Raw genomic sequence first — 24,561 nt, forward strand, 5'->3', positions numbered from 1 at the left:
TTCTCTATTGTGGATTGAGAGTGGGAAGGGGGCAGGGAGAGGGGTATCAAGGTTGGGAAAAGGGCAAGGGAGAGGGGAGGGAGCAGGAAGCACCAGAGAGACATTCTGTAATGATCAATAAACCAATTGTTTGGAATCAAATGACCTTGCCTGGTTCTCAGGGCTCGACCACCACAACTCCCCCGCCCCACCCCACCCCTGATGCTCCTTCTTTGCTACCTGTCCCACACACCTCCCGTGGCGCTCCACCCTCACCATTCCCAACGTCCTTTGTGCCCGCCAGATTTACAAACTTGCTCTCCATTCCATGTTGACAAATGCAGTCCTGTGCAAAAGTCACCCTAGTTACACATGCGTGCCTAAGACTTTTGCACAGTACTGGGTATATGAAACACCTTTTAGCAAAGTGAGAAACGAAGACACCTGAACGTCTTGCAATTAATTCACTCAAAAACCCAAGTATATACTGGGCATGTATTGTTATGAGAACTCTTGAAAATTTAGCAAGAGAATGGTGGAATCCCAGGAGAAAGTTGGTTGTCTGCACCACTCCACTGGGAGTTATTATTATTGCCATTTGAAGTTGCAGCAGGCAATTAGGAGAACAATATAGGAGCTCAGAGTCGCTGTGTTTTGAAATCACCTTCATTTATTTGTCACATAGCTGACCTTTCCCTCATTATGCTGCAGAAGGAAAACCATGTGCCTTCATATAATTCCTGGTGGAGTTTCAGCACATCCTGAAGCACTCAACAAATTTACCCACTGTTGTCATGTGATCAAGCCTAGCAGCTACCTTCTGCACAACGGAGTCTCATAGGCAACACATGCATGAATAAATTGGTTCCTTGTAGTGACAGTATACAACAGATTTCAGTTCCTACAGGACCTACCGAGAAAATATAGCAAATGTAATCCGATGTTTTCCTGGAGTTTGGAGCCTTGCAAAAAAAGAACACAACTTGCATTTAAAAGTGTTATTAATTATTATAACGTGTCCTACAACTGATTTTTTCCTTCGCTGATCCAACAATCAGAAACATTAATGGTCGCTCTTCGATCTCTAAACTTTGTGAAGTTAGCTACATAATTTGTCTTTGTTGCAGACATGAGGAAATAAATCACAGGTGACCCCTGCGTCACAACAGTTTACCCTTATAGTTCTTGAATCAGAAGGGATAACTTCAATGAATTTCACTTGACCCATCATTGAAATGTTCCCTCAACCTATGGACTCTCTTGTAAGGAATCTTCATCTCATGTTCTCAATATTTATTGCTTATTTATTTATTATCATTGTTTCTTCTTTTGGTATTTGCACAGTTAGTTGTCTTCTGCACTACGGTTGAACTCCCCTGGTTAGACGGCCTTTCATTGATTCTGTTACACAGTAGTTCTATAGATTTATTGACTATGCCCACGAGAAACGGAATCTCAGAGTTGTATATAGTGACATATATAATAAAATTTACTTTGAACTTCTGAACTTTCAATTCATAAATCACTTACACAGATTTGAGGTACAAATAAAATTTGCTCTCATGGAATTTATTTGGGGTGGGTGAGAATCAAAAAAGTAAATATATATATTTTTTTAATTTAACTCCCATTTCTTGGTGAGGGTTCTCATTACGGAAAACTGATAAGGACCATTTTTGGATCATGAGGATCTCCTTCATTGAGCTGGCCCATTTGACTGAAAACCTCATGCGAATTTATTTCATTCATTTACCAGGTCCGCCAGGGCGTCAAGGTCCAACTGGTTCAGCAGGAATTCCAGGTACCAGAGGTCTACCGGGACCCCCAGGTCCTCCGGGACCCCCAGGGCCCGCAGGACCATCACGTGCTGACATTCCTTATCTAGGATCAACTGACCTCGGATACACATCGACCAACAATGGCAAGTACATGATTGCTTTCCTCACAGCAGCCGAGCACTGTAGCCCTACACCTCGGCTTGCAGAGTATGCTTCTTTCATTTAATTTGATTTATTCCATTGTTAAAAGAACATGTAGACAGCTGTGATTCATGGCTTCATTACTCAGACTATGAAGGCACCTGCTGTGCGCAGCCAACTGCCCGCCAGCGCTTCCATCAGATCCTTGCAAATTTGTCTTCTCCACTCTGCATGATACGAGTTTGCAGCTCCGTTCCTGGTGGACTTCGATCCCCAGGACAAAACTACAAAAGCTCGGCAAGTGGCTCTGCGAAAATTGCCAGCCGTTCAAAAATGCTGATGGAGGAGAAAGTATAAAAATATATATTGGTATGGGATTGGAAGCCTCCTGGGAACGCTAGTGTTGGAAGCATTAAGGAATATTGTAATCTAAGTGCGGTTGTATTCCATCCTACTTGGAGTTCTTGATGACGATAATGAGTGTCAAACATGACTGATATATTCAAGTATAGCGTAAATCCAATGAGATTTAAATCCTAAGTTTTAAGTTGGCTGGTGCATGAATATGAAAATACTCCTGGCATGTTTAGAGAATAAAAGGCATGGTTGCAGTGAGGACCTCTATTAAGTACGATTTAAGTGCTACTAGTCACCCTTGCTGTGTTATCGCATGGACGGGAGTAGGTCCGAAGAGGGTGTGAGGGGTAAGTTTTTTACTCAGAGAGTGGTGGTTTCCCGGAATGCACTGCCTGTACGGTGGGAGAGGCAAAAACATCAGAGGGTTTTCAGGTAGACACATGGTTTAGATAGCCAAATGAATATGAGGGAGACGGAGGGATATGGACACTTTGTAGATAGGAGGATTAGTTTTTTTTAATTTACTTTTTAGCTGATTCAGCATAACATTGTGGGCTGGAGGGCCTGTTCCTGTGGAACACAGTACGGGCCATTCAGCTCACAGTGTTATACCAATGTTGATGCCAGTTTAATACTAAATATCCTTCTATGTATCACCCATATCCCTTTGATGTTATTTCATATGCACTTTAATAGTGTTTACAGGCTTCATCAATTATTGTACCTTGCCAAGGAGCAGCGGCACAGAATTATTAACACATCCAAATAAAGCTGAAATGGAGTAACAATTAACAAATTTCCAACCTTGGATATTCTACCCCGCAGATACTTTTCTGGCTGAAATATCTGTATGGCTGTTTGTTGGTTTAGATTGGATTTCCTGGATATTTATTGCTTCCTGGCCAGTCCTTTGTACACCTCCCAGGGCCCATGTAATTCCAGTTTTTTTTTTGATAAATATATAGCAAAGCAATAGAATTCACTCCATATGGTTTCAAGAAATGGCTGAAAATGCCCAGCTTTAGGACATCACTGAGGGGTCTAACAGCAGTCAAGAACCAAGTATACACCAGCACACTTGATTAATGTCCAGTTCACCGTCAGTGCACGTGGCTTCGGTGTGTACCTTCTACAACATGTATTGTAGGCAATCATCCACCGTACTATGACAATACCTCCCAAGCCAACAACCTCTACCTACTTTGTCAAGAGCTGTCGGTACAATGGTGTGTGTCTTGTGAGTAGGAACTCTACCCAGAAGAATTGCAGAGATTCAGTGTGGCAATTCATCACCATTTCCTGAAGGCCAGTAACAGATGGGCAAACAAAATTGCTGGTCTCACTGCTACCTAAACCCTTAAACGAATTGTTAAAAAGTTGGACTATCTTGCTATGAGGTTATTGTTTCTAGGTTCAGTCCTCACCACCAGAGGATTAGTACAGCTCAATAAGTACCACCTCAGTTTCTCAATAACCATTAGGAATGTGCAATAAAACTAGAAAATGCCTAAGACACTCAGCTGATCAGGCAGCATCTATAGATAGGGGAACATCTCACCTGCATCAGAACCAACCCTGTGGTGCCCATATCTTAAAAATTGAATTTTATAAGTACACAACACACCCTACTAATCTGAAGAAGACACTTTCCCTAATTCAGGATGTAAGAGGAGTGAGATAATAGCTTGGAATTTGTTGCTAACAAGTCATTTTAGGAACAGAGAAAATTTTCTGCTGCTGCCCGCTGCGGCAGTCCAGATGAGAAGGAGGCGCCGGAGGCGGTGTAGCATGGCGTCTGTGCTCGGTTGGGGGTAGCTTCTCCTATTGGTGCTGCCCTCCAGTGTTGAATCAGTGGAATTACAGGTGGACTGCTGGGAACTATCAATTTGCAGGACTTTTCACTCAGGGTCTTGAACTAAAAATGTGTTTTCTTGTGTAGCTATGTTCTTTTATCCTCTCTCTCATTATTTTGAATGCACATGTATGTTTTTGCACCTTGGCCCTTGAGGAACACGGTGTTGTTCGGTTGTATCCAAGTATGGTATGAATGACAATTAAACTTGATTTGATTTTACAGTATTATTTGCCCATTTTAAACTGTTACTTGTGTATATTACTTATTGTATTTACAAACTTAAGTTTTACCAAGTTGTTACTAATAGATTAACTCACCATTAAATGACACTCTTGTGGCAACCCACTTTCTGGCACACACGAACCGGCTCACAACAGCGCACGCAGGCAGAGGGCCGGCCCCAAAAAGGGTGCCAGGCCATCTTCACCAGCAGGGGGAAAATCCCGCGCGCAGAAAGGGTCTGGGAATATGCATTTCCCACAGCAATCCCGCCCAGGGAGGGCGGGAACGGGAAGGCTTTAAAGCGGGCCGCGAAGTTTGAATAAATCTCTTTCATCGCAACTCTAACTCACCGACTCCGTGTGGTTATTCTAGCGCTGTGTGTAGCACATCGCTACACTCTCACCTTTCTTAATTGAGGTTCTTATGTTAGGTAACTTTGTAAGTGCTACACTCAGCTTAGCATTGACCCATGTTGACCAAGCAAGAAATCTGATCCAGTTCCAGCCCTCTGCCAAATGAACTGCTATCATCGAGATTGATGCCAATAACATTTGTTGCCTCCAACTCTTTTTCCAATTTACTGCCAATTAACTTGCACAATGATCTCAATATTTTGGCATTGAAGTAACTACCACAATGCAGAGAGGAATAAACTTCACCAGGTATCCAGTATATTGCAGATTTTGTCTTAATGACATGTATCCAAAGAACCTACAGATTGAAGTCATATAATACAGTTTGAACATCCCTTATCCAAGAATCCAAAGTCCGAAAATCTTCCAAATCCCCAAAATTTTTGAATGCTTTTTTTGAAAATTCCACAAGGCACTAGGAAGATTCCCAAGTGATGGACAGGTCCCTGCGCACCACAGACAGTTCCAGGTAGTGACCTCACACACCCTGAACGGGGCGCTGTTGGCGCAGTTAGTTTTCAGCAGTCATCATTGTCAGACCTCTGTGCATCTCTCACAGAGATTATCATGTGTTTTGTGCTTATTCTCTGCTCTGTGTTGTGAAGATATTATATAAAACAACCTTCAGAGTATATGTACAAGCTGTGTATGAAATGTTAATGGATTTCGTGTTTAGAATTGGGTCCCATCCCCAAGCTGTCTCATTATATAAATGCAAATGTTCCAAAATCCAAAAAAAATCCAAAATCCAAAACATTACCGACACCAAGCATTTCTGATAAGTGGTGGTCAACCTGCATGAGGAAATCTTGTCATTTCTTAAACTGAAAAATACATAATCTGCTTTTATAAAAATGGGGATTGCAGTTGTAGGTTAATGTGAGCGGTGGAAACGTACGTAATTCACTATCGCCGATATTGGTGGTCTGATGTGATGACATAATTACGTGAAGTTTTTTAACCGCACTTTATACTCTGTGTTTGGAGAACAATTAATGAGTTGTTACAGTTTTCCTTCAGCTTAAAACGTCTCCCCGTTTTACTTCTGAAATCCTGCATTGGTGACCCCAATGGTCTAGGATGATTACTGAGTATTCAACATATCGGCCAAAGCAGTTGCTTTGAAACTGCCGGCGTTTTGGGAACAAAATGCCGCCATTTGGTTTGCACAAGACGAGGTGCAATTTGCGCTGCAAGAAACCTATGTGGATGACATCAGATATTACTATTTAGTAGCCTTGCTCAGTAATTCCACTGCATCGAAAATGGTGAACTTCTGGAACGCCTGCCTGAAAACGATTAATATCAATCGCTGAAAACTCACCTTTTACAGACTTCACGACTATCGGAGTCTGAGCGCGCCAAACAGTTGCTGTTCTTGCCCAGCCTGGGTGATGCTAGATCTTCAGAGCTATTGGACCGCATGCCACCTCTCCTAGGAAATCATCACCCTTGTTTTATTTTTAAAGAACTCTTCATGCAACGAATCCCTGATCCAGTCTGTATAGCCCTCATTAATTAACCCTTGAAGGACTATAGGGAGCTTGCTAAAATGGCTGATAGTCAACATTCAGCCAGGCAGAGACACATCATTCCTCCTCTTTTCCCTGCCTCATTAAGCCCGGTCAGCAGGGCCTTCAACGCACATACACCCATAGCTGTGAAACAGACGATAGTGCTTTTACCAGGCTCGCTTTGATATGAACGCTAGGAAGTGCCAACTGCCTTGCAACTTTGACAGTGCCAGTGCATCCGGACATCAGAGGCCTGTGAACACGTGGGTTCCAGCTGCCAAGGTCATCTACTGTTCATTACGGACGCCCTTTCAGGGTGACGCTTCCTGTGTGACATGGGTGCTCGAGAGAGCGTGCTGCCAGCGTCGCCATCTGATCAGAAGGCAAAGAGTGACCAAACTTCGCTGGAGGCTGCCAATGCCAGCAGGATCCAGACCTACAGGACACTATGGGTGACACTCTGTTCAGTGGGCGACATTACACACGGGACTTCATCCTGGCTAAAGTGGCTAGACCTCTGCTTGGCTCAGATTTCCTGTGTGCCCAAGGACTGTTGGTCGATCTTAAGAACTGCTGGCTTGTGGATGTTAAAGACTTTGGGTCGTTACCCTGCTCCCCCAGTAAGTTCCCCACAACAACTCTGTCAAGCACATGCACCACCACTTGTGAGTTTACTCGACTGCTGGGTGACTTCCCAAACCTCACCAAGCCCACGTTCTCCACTACAGTCGCAAAACATGGAGTCTTTCCCTCCAATTCATGCCCGCGTGCATAGACTGGACCCAGAAAAGCTGGCAATCGCGAAGGCTGAGCTTGCCAACATGGAAAGACTTGGCATTGTACGCCAGCCGAGAGGCTCCTGGGCTTCACCGCTCCATATGGTCCCTAAGTCCGATGGTGGTTGCTGCCCATGTGGCGATTACCAATGCCTTAACAAGATCACCACCCCCTGTCCCACACATCCAAGACTTTTCAGCATATTCGGCCGAAAGTTAATTTTTTCTAAAGTTGACTTAGTTAGGGGCTACCATCCTCTGTGCTCGGAAGACATTCCCAAAACAGCTGTGATATCCCCATTTGGCCTCCTTGAGTTACTGCGCAGAAAAAATGCAGCACAGACTTTCCAGCAGCTGATGGATTCTGAATGAAAAGATTTAGATTTTCTTTTTGTTTACCTGGATGACATACTTGTCACCAGTCCAAATCTGAACTTGTATCCCACGTCCGCACACTTTTCAGGCATTTAATCCAACAGGAGTTAATCATTAACCCTGCTAAATGCCAGTCTGGGTTATCCACCATTGACTTTCTTGGCCATCGCATCTCCGCTGAATGTGCGAAACTCCTCCCGTAAGGAGTAGCCACTGTTATGGGTTTCCCACCATGTCGCACTACTAAAAAACTGCAAGAGTTTTTAGGCATTCTGAATTTCTGTCACCGCTTCATTCCACAAGCTGATGAACTTTTGCTCCCTAGGTGTAGTGCCCTTAAAGGCAATGGCCCCAGACACGTGTTTGACTGGTCAGCAGACATGACCCGAGCATTTTGATGATACCAAACGAGCTCTTTCCAATGCAACCCTACTGGTGCACCCACTCCCCAACGCACTTGTAGCCATTCCTAGTGATGTTTCAGACTTTGCCATGGGTGCAGTGCATGACCAGTTTGTCAAAGCATTTTGGCAGCTGCTCGCCTGCTTCAACCAGCAGTTCTGTCCCCACAGAAAGGGAAGTACAGTAGGTTTGACCGTGAGCTTCTCAGTCTCTATCTGGCTGTCAGCCATTTTTCTTTTCTTCTAGAGGGTCGCCATTTCACCACCAAGCTATGGACTCAGAGGTCCAGGCTTACTGAACAGCAGTCTCGAGCCTGCAGGGGGCTGACAGACATTACAGTTCAATCATGACAGGTGTTTTAAACAGAGAGGCATTTTGTTTTGTTCAGCTCTGACGTAAACTGTGATCTTCCTTCACTCACCACCAATAAAATATTTACTTAATAGAGGAAATCTGGAATAAAAACAGGAAATGCTGAGAAGGTCAGACGGCATCTGTTAAGACAAAGGGGTAATGATTCTGCTGGAAGGATGTCGTCAAAGTAATTATACTCTGGCCACAAAGTAACTGAATGTTGTTGGATTTTAAGAAGGTCTTTAACAAAGTGCCACTCATGAGGCTGTTTAACAAGATAAGCACCCTTTGTATTACAGGAAAGATACTAGCATGGATAGAAGATTGGCTGATTGTCAAGAGGTAAAGAGTGGGAATAAAATGGAACCTATTCTCGTGGGTGTATGGTCATGCACTTCGGTAGAAGGAATAAAGGTGTAGACTGTGAGAAAATTCAAAAGTCCGACCTGCAAAGAGACTTGGGAATCCTTATGCAGGATTCCCTGAAGGTTAACTTGCAGGTTGAGTCAGTGGTAAGGAGGGAAAATGCAATGTTAATATCCATTTCAAGAGGACTAGAATGTAAGAGTCCACTCTATTGAGGCATTTCAATATTTGTTAGGTATCAATAAGGTCACTCCTCATTCTTCTGGTTTCCAGTGACTGCTGACCCAGAGGCACTAAACTCTCCTCATACCCTGGGGTCATTTTCGTGAATCTCCTTTGAGGAATCTCTTTGTGTTTAAAGCAAATCTGCTTCACTTGTTCATTCTTCAACTCTTCACTCCAACCCTCTACTGCTCTTTAATCCTTACGCCCTCCTTATTTCCCATGGACCCATTCCTCAACCTCTTCATTCCACCTCTTCCTCAGCTCCTCACATCCTCCTTCTTTTCCACCTCCTCATTCCTCAACCTCTTCATATCTCCTCATCCTTCCTGTTTCGCCAGAGGGTGGCGGATCTGTGGAATTCATTGCCACAGGCAGCTGTGGAAACCAAAGCCAGGTCACCAGGTGCATTTAAGGCTGAGGTTGATCAGCCGTGATGAAATTGAGGAGCAAATTCAATGGGCCAAATGGCCTAATTTTACCCCTAGATATACCTTATGGTATTCTGTTTAAAAATCCATCAGCCTGAGGTGATTTTGGTGAGTTAGGTTTTGCTGATGCTTAAAGCAGTTCCGATTATCTATAGAAGCTTTAAAGCTCCTATGTCTTACTGTCTTATGGTCATACGTTCACATCTCATCATGATAATTTCTTCACCAAGCTTTTGTTCTTTCCTAGTTGGCTTTAACAGAAATGACAGTACTGTGCAGAAGTCCCCAGCACATATAGAGAGCTAGGGTGCCTAAGTGCTGCATATCTATTGCTATCAAAGCCAAATTTGAGTTTATTGTCACATCTACAAATACATGTATGCACAGGTGCAGTGAAAAATATGCATCATGTGCACATAACAACATATAATCAGCATTCACAAGAAAAACATGAATTAAACATAAATTCTACACAATTTGACCAAAATTAAAGTCCGTTTTAATGCAAGCTGGTCAAAGTGGTCATAGTAATCTGTAGTGATTAGTGTTTTGCCAGTTGGTTTGAGAGCCAGGTGGCTAAGGAATGTAGCTGTCTTGAACCTTTTTTTTTAAGCGTGTCGTACCAGACATTCAGCCATTCTTGTCTGGCACGTGGTGTCAGGATTAACCGGGTCACTTTATGAGCGTTCCTGACTCAACCCTTGTACTTTTTATGAGGCCGAGTGGCTAGCTCAACACTCAACCCGGCACAGATGGAAAGTGTTCTTGGGGGTGGACCAACCTGGATTCGAACTCGGGAACCTTCGCTCCGGAGTCCAGCTCTGATCTCACTGCGCCATCAGCCAGATTCTGGACCTGGTGCTGTGGGATTCAGGCTTCTGTACCTCCTGCCCAATGGTAGCCACGAAAAGGTGGCATGCTATATTTACTGCTGTTTGTTATTTATGCCTGGTGAAATTATTTATAACTTGTGAAAGTATCAGAACTAATCTGTTCTTAGCACTCCATGGATGAGAACAATAAAACCTCATGTATTTGGCCTTGAAAGAACAGATAGATGATCAAGACACTGTGAATCTGAAAGTTTAGAAAACAGTTCTGATGTGTTTTTGCTCAGTTACCGTATACTTTCTCCGTCCTTTAACGTGAAACACTACCTTTAGCACTGTTGGCTTTGCTTCGTATAGGAAGATTAATTAACACTGAATGATGCATCAGCATTAACCAATAGACCTGCCCAAGTTCTTCATTTGGGGTTTTATGTCAAAATCAAATGTGTCTCACCCACGAGGCTACAGCCTGCAAACTAGCAATGCAACATTGTCATTGTACATCAATTAAAGCTTTAAGCTTTACCTTTGGTCAGCAAGTTCAACTTAACCTGGGTAATTTTTGTACAAGAATCACCCCTTGTAATAATTATCAGTGAGGCACAGAGAATCTGTATTTACTGACAAGTAACTTTTATCGTCTCAACTAAGAAGCACATGGGTACACAAACTATCTACCTGTGTGCTCCCCACCAGAATCCCTGACCCTCCATGAACAGTCAATGGAGAGAAAAAATTACCCGGGAAAGGAGCCTATGCTGGCCTGGCGTTCTGCATGATTCTAATCTCCACGTGTCCACGGGATCCTCCTTATCCGCAATGCTTGGTCCCTGGTTGCTGGAGAGTTATTGCCCCTACATATTTGGAGCTCCTGACGCTTCTCGTGTTCCTTATCAGTTGATCTGATGGATGTCCATCCCATTGGCTCTAGGTCACCTGACCTACCTGGGTCACCTTCTTGCTGGTTCTTGTCCAGGGCTGCAGCCAACATTGTTTCATGGTTCTGCTCATCCCAGCCTTCTGTATTTGTGTCTTTAAACTCTGACTGGTTCAAGCCAGTTAAATGAGGCAACCCAGACAGAATCTAACGGGATTACACATTGCTCCTTTTGTAGGTCTGGCATTTTACATAATAAGTAGCTACCCATCTGAGGCTACGTCCACACTAGGCCGGATAATTTTGAAAGCGAAGCTTTTTCTCTTCATTTTGACCCTCTGTCCACACTAAAACGGCGAATTCATCCCCCGAAAACGGAGATTTTCAGAAACGGTCTCCAGAGTGAAGAAATCTGAAAATGCTGAATATCCGTTGTAGTGTGTACGGGGTAAACGGAGAGATTTAAAAACGCTGTCATGACAACACCACAACAACAATGCTTTTTCTGCTTCTGCTTGGTACTGCGCAAGCACTACGATATGGTTGTTATAACGCGCAGTCGGTGTGAATGGCGTGAGAGTTAAGTTGTAAAGTGAGCTTTTTTGACTATTTAAAAACGCTGTCATGACGTGCCAGAAAAGACGGCCACAGCGCGGCATTTCGTTGTTTTCTTGAACGCAACCCCCCACGTAACCTAACAACTTCAGAACAGACGGCAACGAGACTGAAGCCAGAAGAGTTAGAAATGTACTCACCAAATACTTTGACCCATAGCTTACTGAATAAATAAGTATACTCACTTTGCCCTGTTTTCTGTCTTTGCTTATATGAAGGTGGTTTACCTATTTATGCAAGTACTTCTCTGACAACAGATGTGTAACAGCCTAATGTAACATTGTATGGAAATACAAGATAACACTGATGCAGACATGTTTTATACATTTAACAAGGTGCTTTACTAATGCAGCAGAGTTAGTCAGTTTTTCAATGTTCGTCGTCAGCTGGGTCATACTGTCCGTGAACTCCCTGTCGGTTGCTTCCATACGCTCCAGTATTTGTTGTTTTTTAGTTTTAAGTCCTCCTGCGCGAGAGCCAAGAACATTCCTTTAAAATTTTTCTACTCTGTAACTGGACAAACGCGCACTGAGTATATCGTTTCCTCTTCACTTGTTTTCTGTGTGTCCTGCACGTGCCCAGTAGAGGAGATTCGCCCAAATATCTGTCTAATGTGGACAGAGATATTTTGAAAAACGCTTAGTGTGGACGCCTGTTGTTTTTACTCGAAACCGACGTTTTCAAAATTATCCAGCGTAATGTAGACGTAGCCTGAGAATGGTTTCAGGTTTAGCAGCTCATCACCTGAAGCTCCTTGTGTCCACATTCAATTGCTCTGATTAGATCATCCCAGAGCAATCAGTTCAGAGTTCAAAAAATGGTGCAAAACAAAGACAAGTGATTTGTCTGCTTCCAATGTCCTTGATTCATTAAATCCACTAATTATAAACTATAGTTTTGTCTGGCCAACATTTTCGTCACTCTAAACCGGTCTATTGCCGTCGACCAATACCATTAAGCAAGGCGTCCGTGGACCCCGGGCTGGGAACAGCCACTCTACATCATTGCCAAAGATGGTTAGTGATACCTGGATGATGGGGGCTGTAGGCATGGTGAATGGCTGTACAAGCCTAAAATGTCAAAAGAAATATATTGCTACAATAGAGGTCTTTTAACTTGGGTGGGAGGGGGTTTATAGTTCAGTTGCTTAGGCAGTCGTCCTGCTGTTCACTTGAAACCTTCCCCTTAAACCAGGGGTTCCCAACCTTTATTGTGCCATGGACCAATACCATTAAACAAGGGGTCCATCTCGACTCCAGGCTGGATATCCCTGCCTTAAGTTATCTTGCCTGTTTCAATCCCTCAATTTCTTATGCAGTTTGGTAGTATTAACCATATCCATCTACTGCTATCAAACCACTCCAGCTTTCTTACCGCAACACCCTTCCTTTGGCACCTTCCGTACCAAGCAACCCCACCCCCCACCCCCCTATTTTTGACCTCAATCTCAACCTCAGACTGGAGCATAACAATTGTCTGAGCCAGGTAGTTTTCTTTCCACTTCCCCGTGTAAACATATTTAAAGTTCAAAGTAAATGTTTTAACCAAAGGACGTAGATGTCACCTTATACAACCCTGAGGTTCGCTTTCATACAGGCGTACTCAGTAAATCCAAGAGCCTTAATAGAATCTATGAAAGACTGCACCTGTTGGACATACTTAAGATAATTTGTTTCACGGTGTAAAGAAAAAGTAAAATGTGATTTCCCCCTTGGTATATGCTAAAATAAAACTGAAGTCTACAAGATAAAATGGTGTTAGCTTGGAGTGGAATAGTTTGGAGAAAGCCCACCGCAATGTTTTGAGGAAGTTAAGGGAGTACAAGTTTACAGCCCTAACAGTGGAAAATTAACAAACCTAACTTAGTTCAATTTGCATAATATGCCTTAGCATTGCAAAATAGCCTACACTACCTCAGACTTCAGTTAATAAAAGAAAACCAATCTTCTTAGATTCAGAGTCTGGTTTAAAACTTGATCTTGCAATTTCCTGTCTTTGTTTTATTCCATCCTGGGGCTGTGGTATGTTGTACCATACTCAGTGGCTGGTGCCAGGGTGAGGGCAAACACAGGAGTGAAATGGTTCGCCGTTACTGAAACATTGATCGTAACTCATGCTAAACCTGAGGCCTCCGTTGGTCAGGGTCAGCCAAAGCATGTTGTCTAGATACGCAAGCCTGGGCAGTACAATATGGAGATCAAGCTGTTGCCCATGTAGCAAGCTCCCCATCTCCACATATCCAATGAAGTCAAAGGAATGCCACATACCAATACAGTTTGGCACCAGCAGCATCGCAGGAGTTGCCAGTCAGTGTTGAACCCAACGTAGGACTGACTTAGGGACTCTAGCCCCAGATACCTCCCTCAGCATCTACTCCTGAAGCCTTCCCCATGAGTGGGTGTAGCCGCAAGGCAGTGGAGATTTGAATCAGAGTTTTCCTTCTCCTAGATGAGCTGCCAGCTACAGCTGACGAACCCTATCTGCCTGAAATGACTGGTTTTAAGGCACCAGTAGCCCGCTTTTGCCCCTTCTCCTGTCAGTAGAAATAGTTCCACGGGGGTTAGTAGCTAAGCCACACATGAAGGCCAGGAGCTGGACGTCGATGTCAGAGGCTACTTGAAGGATTGGGAGCATCTAATAGATCATGGGAGCTTGTCCCCATTACCAACCCCGCCCCACCCACCAGCTATAACAACCTTAAGGAACCAGCCTGTTAAATACTTTTAACTTTGGTAAATGATTCTTTTAATGCTGACCTAAGCCCATCTATTCACACACACACAGTTCTTGGCAATTAACTGTACTGATGGTGGATAATCTAGAAATAAACTGTATGTGGATAAGACTGCAGCAGAGTTAAAAATGGGATCAATGTATATTGAATGTAAAGATGAGTTAGCATGGTGAATTTTGCTTAAACACCTATTAAGAGCTTTTTGCCCCACCCACCCACTCTCACCTCACCTGGTTTCACCTATCACCCGCCAGCTTTAACTTCCCTCCACTCTCATATTCTGGCATCTGCTCCCTTCCTTTCCAGTCCTGATGAGGAGCCTTGGCCTGAAATGTCGACTGTTTATCCCCCACCACGGGTGTTGAGTTTCTCTGGCATTTTGTGTGTGCTGCTCTGAAATTACATGCATCTGCAGAATCTCTTTGTGTTCATGTCCCGGATGGTAAGTTAAGGTGCCTGCTTCGTAGAGCGAGTGAGACAACTATACGTGGCCGGAGGCATGCTTGTATCGAGTTGTGTACGCTTGTTAGACATCTCATTGTTCCAGTGCTAGAGAAAGGAAAATCTTTGACCTCAAAGATTGTAACTACGAGGGGTGATTGATAAGTTCATGACCTAAGGTAGAAGGAGTCAATTTTAGAAAAGCTAGTACATTTATTTTTTAACATAGTCCCCTCCTACATGTACACACTTAGTCCAGTGGTCGCGGAGCATACAGATCCCTTCTTTGTAGAAGTGCTCCACAGCAGGGGTGATTGATAAGTTTGTGGCCTAAGGTAGAAAGGGATGAGTTATTAACTTCAAACTTTCTGCATTATCACTCAAAGAGCTGAACTGCACGTGTATGTAATGAGAGCGTCTCGGACCTCCAGGTGGTCCACAGCAGGGGTGATTGATAAGTTCATGTCCTTAGGTAGAGGAGATGAGTTATACAGCTCTTGTTACATGCATGTGCAGTTCAACTCTTTGAGTGAAAATGCAGGAAGTTTGAAGTTACTAACTCATCTTCTTCTACCTTAGGCCACAAACTTATCTATCACCCCTGCTGCGGACCACTTTCTGGAGGTCCAAGACGCCGACTTCTACAAAGAAGGGATCTGTATGCTCCGCAACAACTGGACTAAGTGTGTACATGTAAGAAAAATAAATGTACTAGGTTTTCTATAATTGACTCCTTCCACCTTAGGCCACGAACTTATCAATCACCCCTCGTAAGATGAGGGAGATAATGACAGAACACTTCCCCTCCCCTAAATACTTTGCAAACAAGATTTAATACAGATTATCGGAATGGAATAAAAGCAATGTTGCGGGCTGTAAAATTGCAACAGTGACTGTTTGTGGTCATCCCTCTCGCCATGGAAGGGGCTGACACCTCTCTGTACCCTGTTGGTGCGAGAGAGAGAGAGACTGTGGCATGTCGAATTGCCAGGTGAACAATAGTTTTTGTCAGACTGCAGATCATGGTCTTTCTTTCCCCTCACTGGTTTTTCACCTGGCACCTACCAGCTTTCTCCTTCCCACCCTCCCCCCACCTTATTTATAGGGCCTCTGTCCCTTCCCTCTTCAGTCCTGACGAAGGGCTCCGGCCCGAAACGTTGACTGATCGTTTCCACGGATGCTGCTCGACCTGCTGAGTTCCTCCAGCGTGTTGTGAGTGTTGCTTTGACCCCAGCATCTGCAGTTTATTTTGTGCTCATGGTCTCTCTTTGGAGGCTTTGCTGTTGCTTACTTGGTGAGTAGTGGGTGGCGGGTGCTGGCACAAGTGGGGTGAGAGGTTGATGTTTTGCTACTGTTTGTGCACTGGGGGACGGGGGGCTTTAGGGTTCTAACATTTTACTGTCATTCATTCTTTGGGGTTCTCTTCTGTGTTGTAGCTGTCTGCGAAGAGTAAGAATTTCAGGTTGTATACTATATCCAGTCTCTGACATTAAATGGAACCGTTGAGCCATATTCCACTCCAGGGAACTGCTCACAGCTTAATTCTTGAGCCAGCTTTGTTTTGACTTCAGGTTGTATGTAAGTGCATTGCAATCTAAAACTGTCAACTGTCACCATAGAAAGCATTCTTCTAGGGTGCATCACAACCTGGTATGGAAGTTGTCCTGTCCAAGACCGAAAGAAGCTGCAGAAGATCGTGAGCACGGCGCAGCACATCACACAAACCAATCTTCCGTCCGTGGACTCACTTTACACCGCATGCTGTCGGAGCTGTGCTACCAGGATAATCAAAGACATGACCCACCGAGCCAACACACTTTTCGCCCCTCTTCCCTCCGGGAGAAGGCTCAGGAGATTGAAGACTCATGTGGCCAGATTTGGAAACAGCTTCTTTCCAACTGAGATACGACTGCTGAACGGATCCTGACCCGGATCTGGGCCATACCCTCCAAATATCCGGACCTGCCTCTTGGTTTTTTTGCACTACCTTACTTTCCATTTTTCTATTTTCTATTTATGATTTATAATTTAAATTTTTAATATTTACTAATTTTACTATTTTTTTTAATGCGGTAATGCACCATTAAGCTGGATGCCAACCGCCGTAAAACAAGATACTATTTTTAATATTTAATATTTGTAATCCAGGGAGTGGGAAGCACAGAATCAAATATCACTGTGATGATTGTATGTTCTAGTACCAATTGTTTGGTGACAATAAAGTATAAAGTATGTTATGATGCTAAGAACATTTGCTATTCAGTCTTGGGGTTAAGTTCATATTCCTGGGCTAACAATCCCTACACTGTAGTGAATTATGTCAGGTTTTTTTTTTAATTATGTCAGTAAAGGTTTTGGCCTGAAACCTGGGTTGAAACATCAACTGTTCATTCTTCTCCCGAGATGCTGCCTGAACTGCTGAATTCCGCCAGCATTTTGTGTGTGCATGGCTTTGGATTTGCAGCATCTGCCGAATCTCTTGTGCTTATGATTTGCACTCTCAACTTGCCTTACACCCGGGATGGTACCCTATCTCTTGAGATTAAACCTGTGGATATTTCTCTGATCTGTACACGAGTGCACAAATTAAGAAAGGTGACCGTATATAACACCTTGCAGACTACTCGTGATGCACATTGCTTCAGAACTTAGAACGGCCATCTTACAACTCAAGAGCCCTGGCTTTGATCGTGACCTCAGCTGTGGCCCGTGTGCCGTTTGCATGTTCTCTCTGTGACCACATGAATTCCCTACGGGCATTTCGGTTTCCTCTCACAACTCAAAAGGTGAGCTGGTATGTTTTAACTTCCCCCCTGTGGATGGTGGGGTGGAGATACATCTCTACCAAAGGAGCTGTAAGGCGTTCCTTCCCTCCACTAGCCTGCAGGTCACCCATAGTCAGGGTGTAACACTTGCTTAGCCCCCCACCCCCGTTCAGGGTCATGTGAAGCCACTGGAGCAGATGTTGGATGGTTGTATGAGCAGATCACAAGTCCTGGTTATGCGACCACTGATGCCAGGCATACAATCTCCGAACAGTATTGATAATGGCTGGGGTCACCCATCTTGTAAAGACACTGCCCAGAAGAAGACACATCTGTAGAAAAATTTGCCACGAACAATCATGGTCATGGGACCATAATTGCCCACATCATACGACACAGCACATAATGATGAAGATGATGATCGTGCCTACCTCAACCACTTCCTCTGGCAGCTCATTCCACATTGATACCACCCTTAAAGTTAAAAAATGCTGCCTCTCATGTTTCTATTAACATGAACCTGTGCTCTCTGGCTCTTGCTTCGCCAACAACGGGGAAAAAACTGGAAAGCAGTCTCTTAACATGCTATCTCTTCCAAAGAATCCCCCTTCTGCCACAGAAGTCTGAATTAGTTGACCACCCACCTTACCCCAGCCAACCTTGAAAACATTGCAACCCCAACTTGTCCCCAGTCTACCCTCCCCACCTCCTGATAATGGTGGAGCTAGCAGAGGGAAAGTACTTGGGTGCATGATATGCAAGGCAGTTGCTATTGGACTACACGTCTTGAGTCCTGCATTGTTGCCAGGTCAGTATACCCTTTTAAGTTGGATGTATTTTCTCGGTTGGTTTCTTGCCAACATTCAGTAATTACTAAGCTTCTCCTGCCCTCTAGTGGTCAAATTATAACTGAAACAACAAGTAACAGCAGGTTTCCAATTACTGATATCTTGTGAACTCTGTTGCTTTGTGGCAGCCTACAGTTCATTCTGTCGTTATGTGCCAAGTGTGCGATTGTGGTCTTTCCATGACCAGGATTGTTCTTGGCAAATTTTTCTACAGAAATAGTTTGCCATTGCCTTCTTCTGGGCAGTATCTTTACAAGACAGGTGACCCCAACCATTGTCAATACTCTTCAGAGATTGTCTAAGCAGCAGGCTAGCAGAGGGAAGGAGCACCTTACACCTCCTTTATTAGAGACCTATCTCCACCCCACCACCCACAGTAGTACAGTGCAAGATATTTTTTTTTTAAAAAACTATAGGCTACAATAAATAAATAAACAGTTTGAAAGTGGTATAGTGGAGGTAATGTTCATAGACCATTCAAAAATCTGATGGCAGAGGGGAAGAAGTGATTCTTAAAATGTTGAGTGTGGGTCTTCAGCCATGCATCAGATGGTGTTGCAGTGTTTTAGTATATCTGAGCCTACAGTGCATAGGACCAACTACAAAAGTAAAATGGCTTCTGGGTGATGGCAAAGTACCTTTGCAATAAAAAGTTTACCGTGGATTTAACAATAGAGCTTTGAAACACAAGTCTTTGTGTGACTGATTAAGTTCAAGAGCGGAGGAGTGTGTGGGATAGGAAGCCATCTGTACCAACTTTCATGATCCAACTTCTTTAAAAAGAACAAAAGACAAGAAGTTTGGAAGTTTACTCTTCAAGTCCTACCCCCTCATCTTGGAAGGTCAAATGGTAGGTCTTGAGGAAGTATTCATGAACAGATAGACCCTGAGATACAAGTCTGTAGATCCCTGAAGGTGAAAATACAGATGGAGAGCAAACCTTGCCTTCATCAGATTGGCATCAAATATAGCAGCAGGGATGTCATGTTACAATCTACCTTATAAATCATTTCTTAAGCCACAGTCAGAGTATTGTGTGTAGATCTGGTTGCCACATCATAGGAAGGATACAGTGATGCTGAGGATGAGCCTCACCAGGATATCGCCTGGATAGGAGAAGTTCGATTGTGAAGAGAAATTGGAATTGTTTTCCCTGTAGCAGAACAGACCGAGAGGTAACCTGATAGAGTTATAGAAAATTTAAAAAATTAACAGATGGAAAGTTTTTGTTCGACCAGTCAGGGTAGATAGCCCTGAGCTGAACCCCTGAACCTGGAAGACCGGTTGCCCGGTCATAGTCTGGCCTCTGACCTGTGACCTATCTGGCATAGGTGACCCTATCAAGAGCTAAACCATAAAGCCCTGGCTCCAGCCAGCTTAGCCCTGTGGGTCACTGAGGCATGCAAGGCTCCAAGCCACAACAAGGTTGTAGTCCTCCTGGAGGTGCTGGCAATTAACATATATTCAATGGTAAAAGGAAACATCTTCCTTTCCTCAGCAGGAACAATTTGAAGCACATAACTTACATAGACAGATATAATGAGCTCTTGCCTTTAGTTACACTGCTTGGTTTCTCTAATTGATAGAGCACGTAGTCAGAATCTTTTCCCCATTGTGGAGATGTCCGAAACAAGAAGGCATCAGTATAAGGTGGTAGAAAGGAGACTGAAAGGGGATTTAGGGAGGAAATACATGTGGAGTGACTGAAATCTGACTAATCTGCCCCCGCTCAAGAGTTTTCCCCATTTTCTTAACCTAGGCAGACAGGTAAACTCCAATCCTAGCACAGTTGTGCTTGAAGGCAGTTTTTTTGTTCACCAATGCTTTACAGTACGCAAGGAGCTGAGTAAAAAGACAGTGCTTCTAGGCGTTCTCATGAAAGATGGATTCAAATATTGATTAAAATTCCTTTGACTCCTAACAACGTACTTCTGACTAATGCAACACACACAAAATGCTGGAAGAACTCAGCAGGCCAGGCAGCATCTATGGGAAAAAGTAAACAGTCAAAGTTTCAGGCCAAGACCCTTCATCAGGACTGGTGAAGGGTCTCAGCCTGAAATGTCAACTGTTTACTCATTTCCACAGATGCTGCCGGGCCTGCTGAGTTCCTCCAGCACTTTACATGTGTTGCTTTGGATTTCCAGCATCTGCGAATTTTTCATGTTTGAGCTTCTAACTAATAGTGTCTAAATGAAATGTACGAACAATATAAAAATAGCCAACCTGATGTCAAAGGTCAATTGTGTAAGCAGTGAGATCTAGTAGCTAGAAATAAAATAACTAACCAAATCAGGAAGGACATAACACTGACACTTGTATGTGGAGGCAGACACTCTGACAACATCTGAGTTGTCAAGGCATTAGAAGGCTATGGGACCAAATGCAGGTAAGACGGACTGATACAAATAAATCCAATGGTCAGTCGAAAACCTGTTTGATTAGTGTCTACCTTAGGGCTACGTACCCCCAACCTGAAAAGAAGGAATTTACAGTTCACATACAGTGAATGTAAAACTGTGTGGTGCGATTGGCTTCTGAAATTCAGTTTCATTGACATCTGTGGAACGAAATTTCAGAATTGAAGTATAGCTCACAGCCCAGGCCTAATCAGCACCATCGTTGTCATAATGTGCCGTGTCATAATGTGCCATGTCTTATGACGTGAACGATCATGGTCTTTCCGTGACCATGATTGTTCTTGGCAAATTTTTCTACAGAAGTGGTTTTCCATTGCCTTCTTCTGGGAAGTGTCTTTACAAGACTGGTGACTCCAGCCATTATCAATACACTTCAAAGATTTCATGCCTGGTGTCAGTGGTCGCATAACCAAGACTTGTGATGTGCACCAGCTGCTCATACGACCATCCACCACCCGCTCCCATGATTTCACATGACCCTGATCGGGGGCTAAGTAGGGTGCTGCACCTTCCCCAAGGGTGACCTGCAGCCTAGTGCAGTGATGCAGCACCTTACACCTTCTTTAGTAGCGACATATCTCCAATCCGCCACCCAATTGTCAGCAAGAAAAATTACTGAGATAACCAAAAAAAGGTTTGCACTGCATGGAATTATCTGCTCACTTTTCAACTGCCGATTTTGTGTGCTGCTTCCCAATAAGGAGAGTGAAAGCAACATAACTTCAATATCAGTCACTGCAAAGAGCGTTCCTCCTCCAACCAAGTGCCGAATGGTAAAATTGTATTTTGTGGTTTTGGTAACTTAGTCCTCACACTGACCTGAATATGATGTCATCTGGATGCAAGAGGTCACAAATATTGAGCATTTTACATAATAAACAAAAACTTCCTGAGCATCAGTGGCTGATCCATGCAGTGCCTGGGTGGATCAGATTCTGATGTCGACGTGGCTCTATCAGAAATATGCTGGAGTTCGGAAAGCTGTCTCGTTCACACATCTAGCTCATACCAAGTCCAACAAGAAGTCCTGAGCTTTCGTATTTGTTCAGGGGATGTGGATCTCCAGTGACCCATATTGGTGAGCCTAGGATCATCCAATATGGGGATTACAGATTTCTGTCCTGACAGTGAACAGGGATCTACTAGATTTCTGATGACCTTTTGTTTTAAGTTGCATATTCATTGTGCCATGGTGGGATTCGAATTCTGGGTGACAGTACAGTACTTTTAATTCCCTGTGCAGTGGTAAGGGGGTCAATTACCCTTGGCACTTGGTCCCTCAGTTTTACAGCAGCCAGGGTTGGCAAACAAACTGTGACGTAAACAGAAAATGCAGGAAATCTCAGCAAGCAAGGCAGCACTTTTGGAAGCAAAAACAGTTAAAATCTCAGGCTGAAGTCCCTTCCGCAAGTATAAGCTGCGAGGCCATTCACATGAATGGGCTTGCGATCTTCATTTAAGGGTAAGAGTTATTAAGTGTTCTATTTAGTTTTAATGATTTTCCTTTGGATTTATGGTTCTAATTTATTTACAGGATTCAAATACATTTTAACATTGTTCCATTTTTATCTTTATTCACATTTATAAGGTCAAAAGGAGGCCCATCAGCCCATTTAGCCCATGCTGAATCACTTAAACTGTGTATTCCCATCGACCTGCACCAGGACCATAGCTCTCCATAGCCCTACCATCCGTACACCTATCCAGACTTCTCTTGAATGTTGAAATCCCTTGCGCTGGCAGCTCGTTCCACACTCTCATTTCCCCTCATGCTCTCCTTAAACATTTTACATTTCCTTTTGCTTCTCGTAATTATTTAAAGGAAATGAGGAGTCAGAGGTCATCAAGACCAGGCTAGACCAGGAGCTACTCATAGTTTGGTGCCCACACCTCCTACCAAAGGGCTGAAGCAGCCAGAACTCCAAGACGATGCCTGTCTCAGCCGCTTAACAGCGGGGTAAGGGCGAGGGACAAATGCAGATGATAGGTCAGATTAAGCACAATCTGTCCCATTAAGGCTGAGTGAGTATCGCACATTGAAACCCGAAGGTACTCTGCCACGTTTGTGCTCAGTGTCATTTCCCTATCAGCAAAACCAGATTGTGCGAAGAATCTTACACTGCAAGTGGGACTGCAAAGCTCCAGGCCTGATTTCAGAACTGTAATAATGATAAGATAATGCCAGTTCTTTTCAGAATGAGATTGGTACTACAGGGAGTTATCAGAAGCTGGATTTGAAATAAGAAAATAAAGATTTCTGTATGATGCACCATGAGAATTAATGGAACTGACTTACAGTCATTCACAGGCAGCTCTCAGCTCCATCCGTGGATGGTATAACATTCACGCCAAACAGTTCAGCTCAGCCGACACTCAGCTGTTCAAGAAAGTTTCTGGCTATTATCCGGTAGCCAGTAAGTTTAGTTACATCTTAAAGCTGATTCAGCTAAACAGGAAGCAAATTGTTTTCCTCACCCTTCTCATTTACCAACAAAAAGTTAGCTGAAAAGCTCCTTTTAAAAGGCGGCAAGTGAAGATAAGCCTGATTTGGCTTGTGAAGAGATTAGCTTTGCCAAAATGCTTCAGAACGAAAAATGTTAATCCACAGTATTGAAAATATGACCTTTTCCCCCAGTTTGAATCATTTACGATTGTTGACAAATATTGGGAGAAAAATTGAAAGGGAAGCAACTTCAAGTGTCTTTGGAATTACTGTCATCTAAAACGAAATTCATAGCTATTTGTTCTGTTATTTAGGATATAACAGCACAGTTTCTGCATCTTAAATTGCTTTGAGATAAGACCATAAAATGTAGGAGTAAAATTAGGCCAATTGGTCCATCGAGTCTTCTCCGCCATTTCATCGTGGCTAATCCGTTTTTCCTCTCAACCCCAATCTCATGCCTCCTCCCCGGGTCCCTTCATGCCCTGACCAATCAAGAATCAATAAACCTCTGCCTTAAATACCTGTAAAGACTTGCCTCCACAGCCACCTGTGGCAATGAATTCCACAGATTTGAAACTTTCTGGCTGATGAAATTCCTCCTCATTTCCGTTCTAAAAGGACACACCTCTATTAAGAGGCTGTGTCCTCTGGACCTAGATTCTCTCACCATAGGAAGCATCCTCTCCACATCCATTCTATCAAGGCCTTTCAACATTTGATAGACTGCAATGAAGTCACCCTTCATTTTCCTGAATTTTTGTGAATACAGGCCCAGAGCCGTCAATCACTCTTCATATGACAAGTCATTCAATCCTGGAATAATTTTCCCGAACCCCCTTTGAACCCTCTCCAGTGACAGTACATCCTTTCTATGATAAGGGGCCCAAAACTGCTCACAATACTCTTGTGCTTTATAAAGCATCAGCACTACATCCTTGCTTTTATATTCAAGTCCTCTTGAAATGAATGCTAACATTGCATTTGCCTTCCTCACCACAGACTCAACCTGCAAATCAACCTATAGGGAATCCTGCACAAGGACTCCCCAAATCCCTTTGCACCTCACATTTTTGAATTTTGTCTCTATTTAGAAAGTAGTCTTCTCTTTTATTTCTTCTATCAAAGTACATGATAATACAATTCCCGACACTGTATTTCATCAGCCACATCTTTGCCCATTTTTCTAATATGTCTAGGTCCTTCTGTAGCTCTCTAATTCCTCAAAACTTTCTGCTCCTCTACCTATCTTCGTATCATCCACAAACTTGGCAACTAAGCCATCAATTCTGTCATCCAAATCGTTGACATATAACTTAAAAAGAAGCAGTCCCACTAGTCACCGGCAGGCAACCAGAAAAGGCTCCCTTTATTCCCACTCTTTGCCTCCTGCCACTCTGCCA

General features: G+C 43.5%; 1 protein-coding gene across 2 annotated transcripts in view; it reads left to right on the top strand.

Annotated features, from left to right (window-relative positions):
• Positions 1–24,561, top strand: part of emid1 (EMI domain containing 1) — a 431,206-nt gene that overhangs the window by 350,956 nt on the left and 55,689 nt on the right. For both annotated transcript variants that reach the window (XM_072247702.1, XM_072247703.1), the window contains exon 8: positions 1,736–1,900. In XM_072247702.1, coding sequence (XP_072103803.1) covers positions 1,736–1,900 — 165 coding nt within the window. The remainder of the gene's footprint in view (positions 1–1,735; positions 1,901–24,561) is intronic.

This window comes from Mobula birostris, chromosome 31 (genome assembly GCF_030028105.1).
Source record: "Mobula birostris isolate sMobBir1 chromosome 31, sMobBir1.hap1, whole genome shotgun sequence".
Lineage (NCBI taxonomy): Eukaryota > Metazoa > Chordata > Chondrichthyes > Myliobatiformes > Myliobatidae > Mobula > Mobula birostris.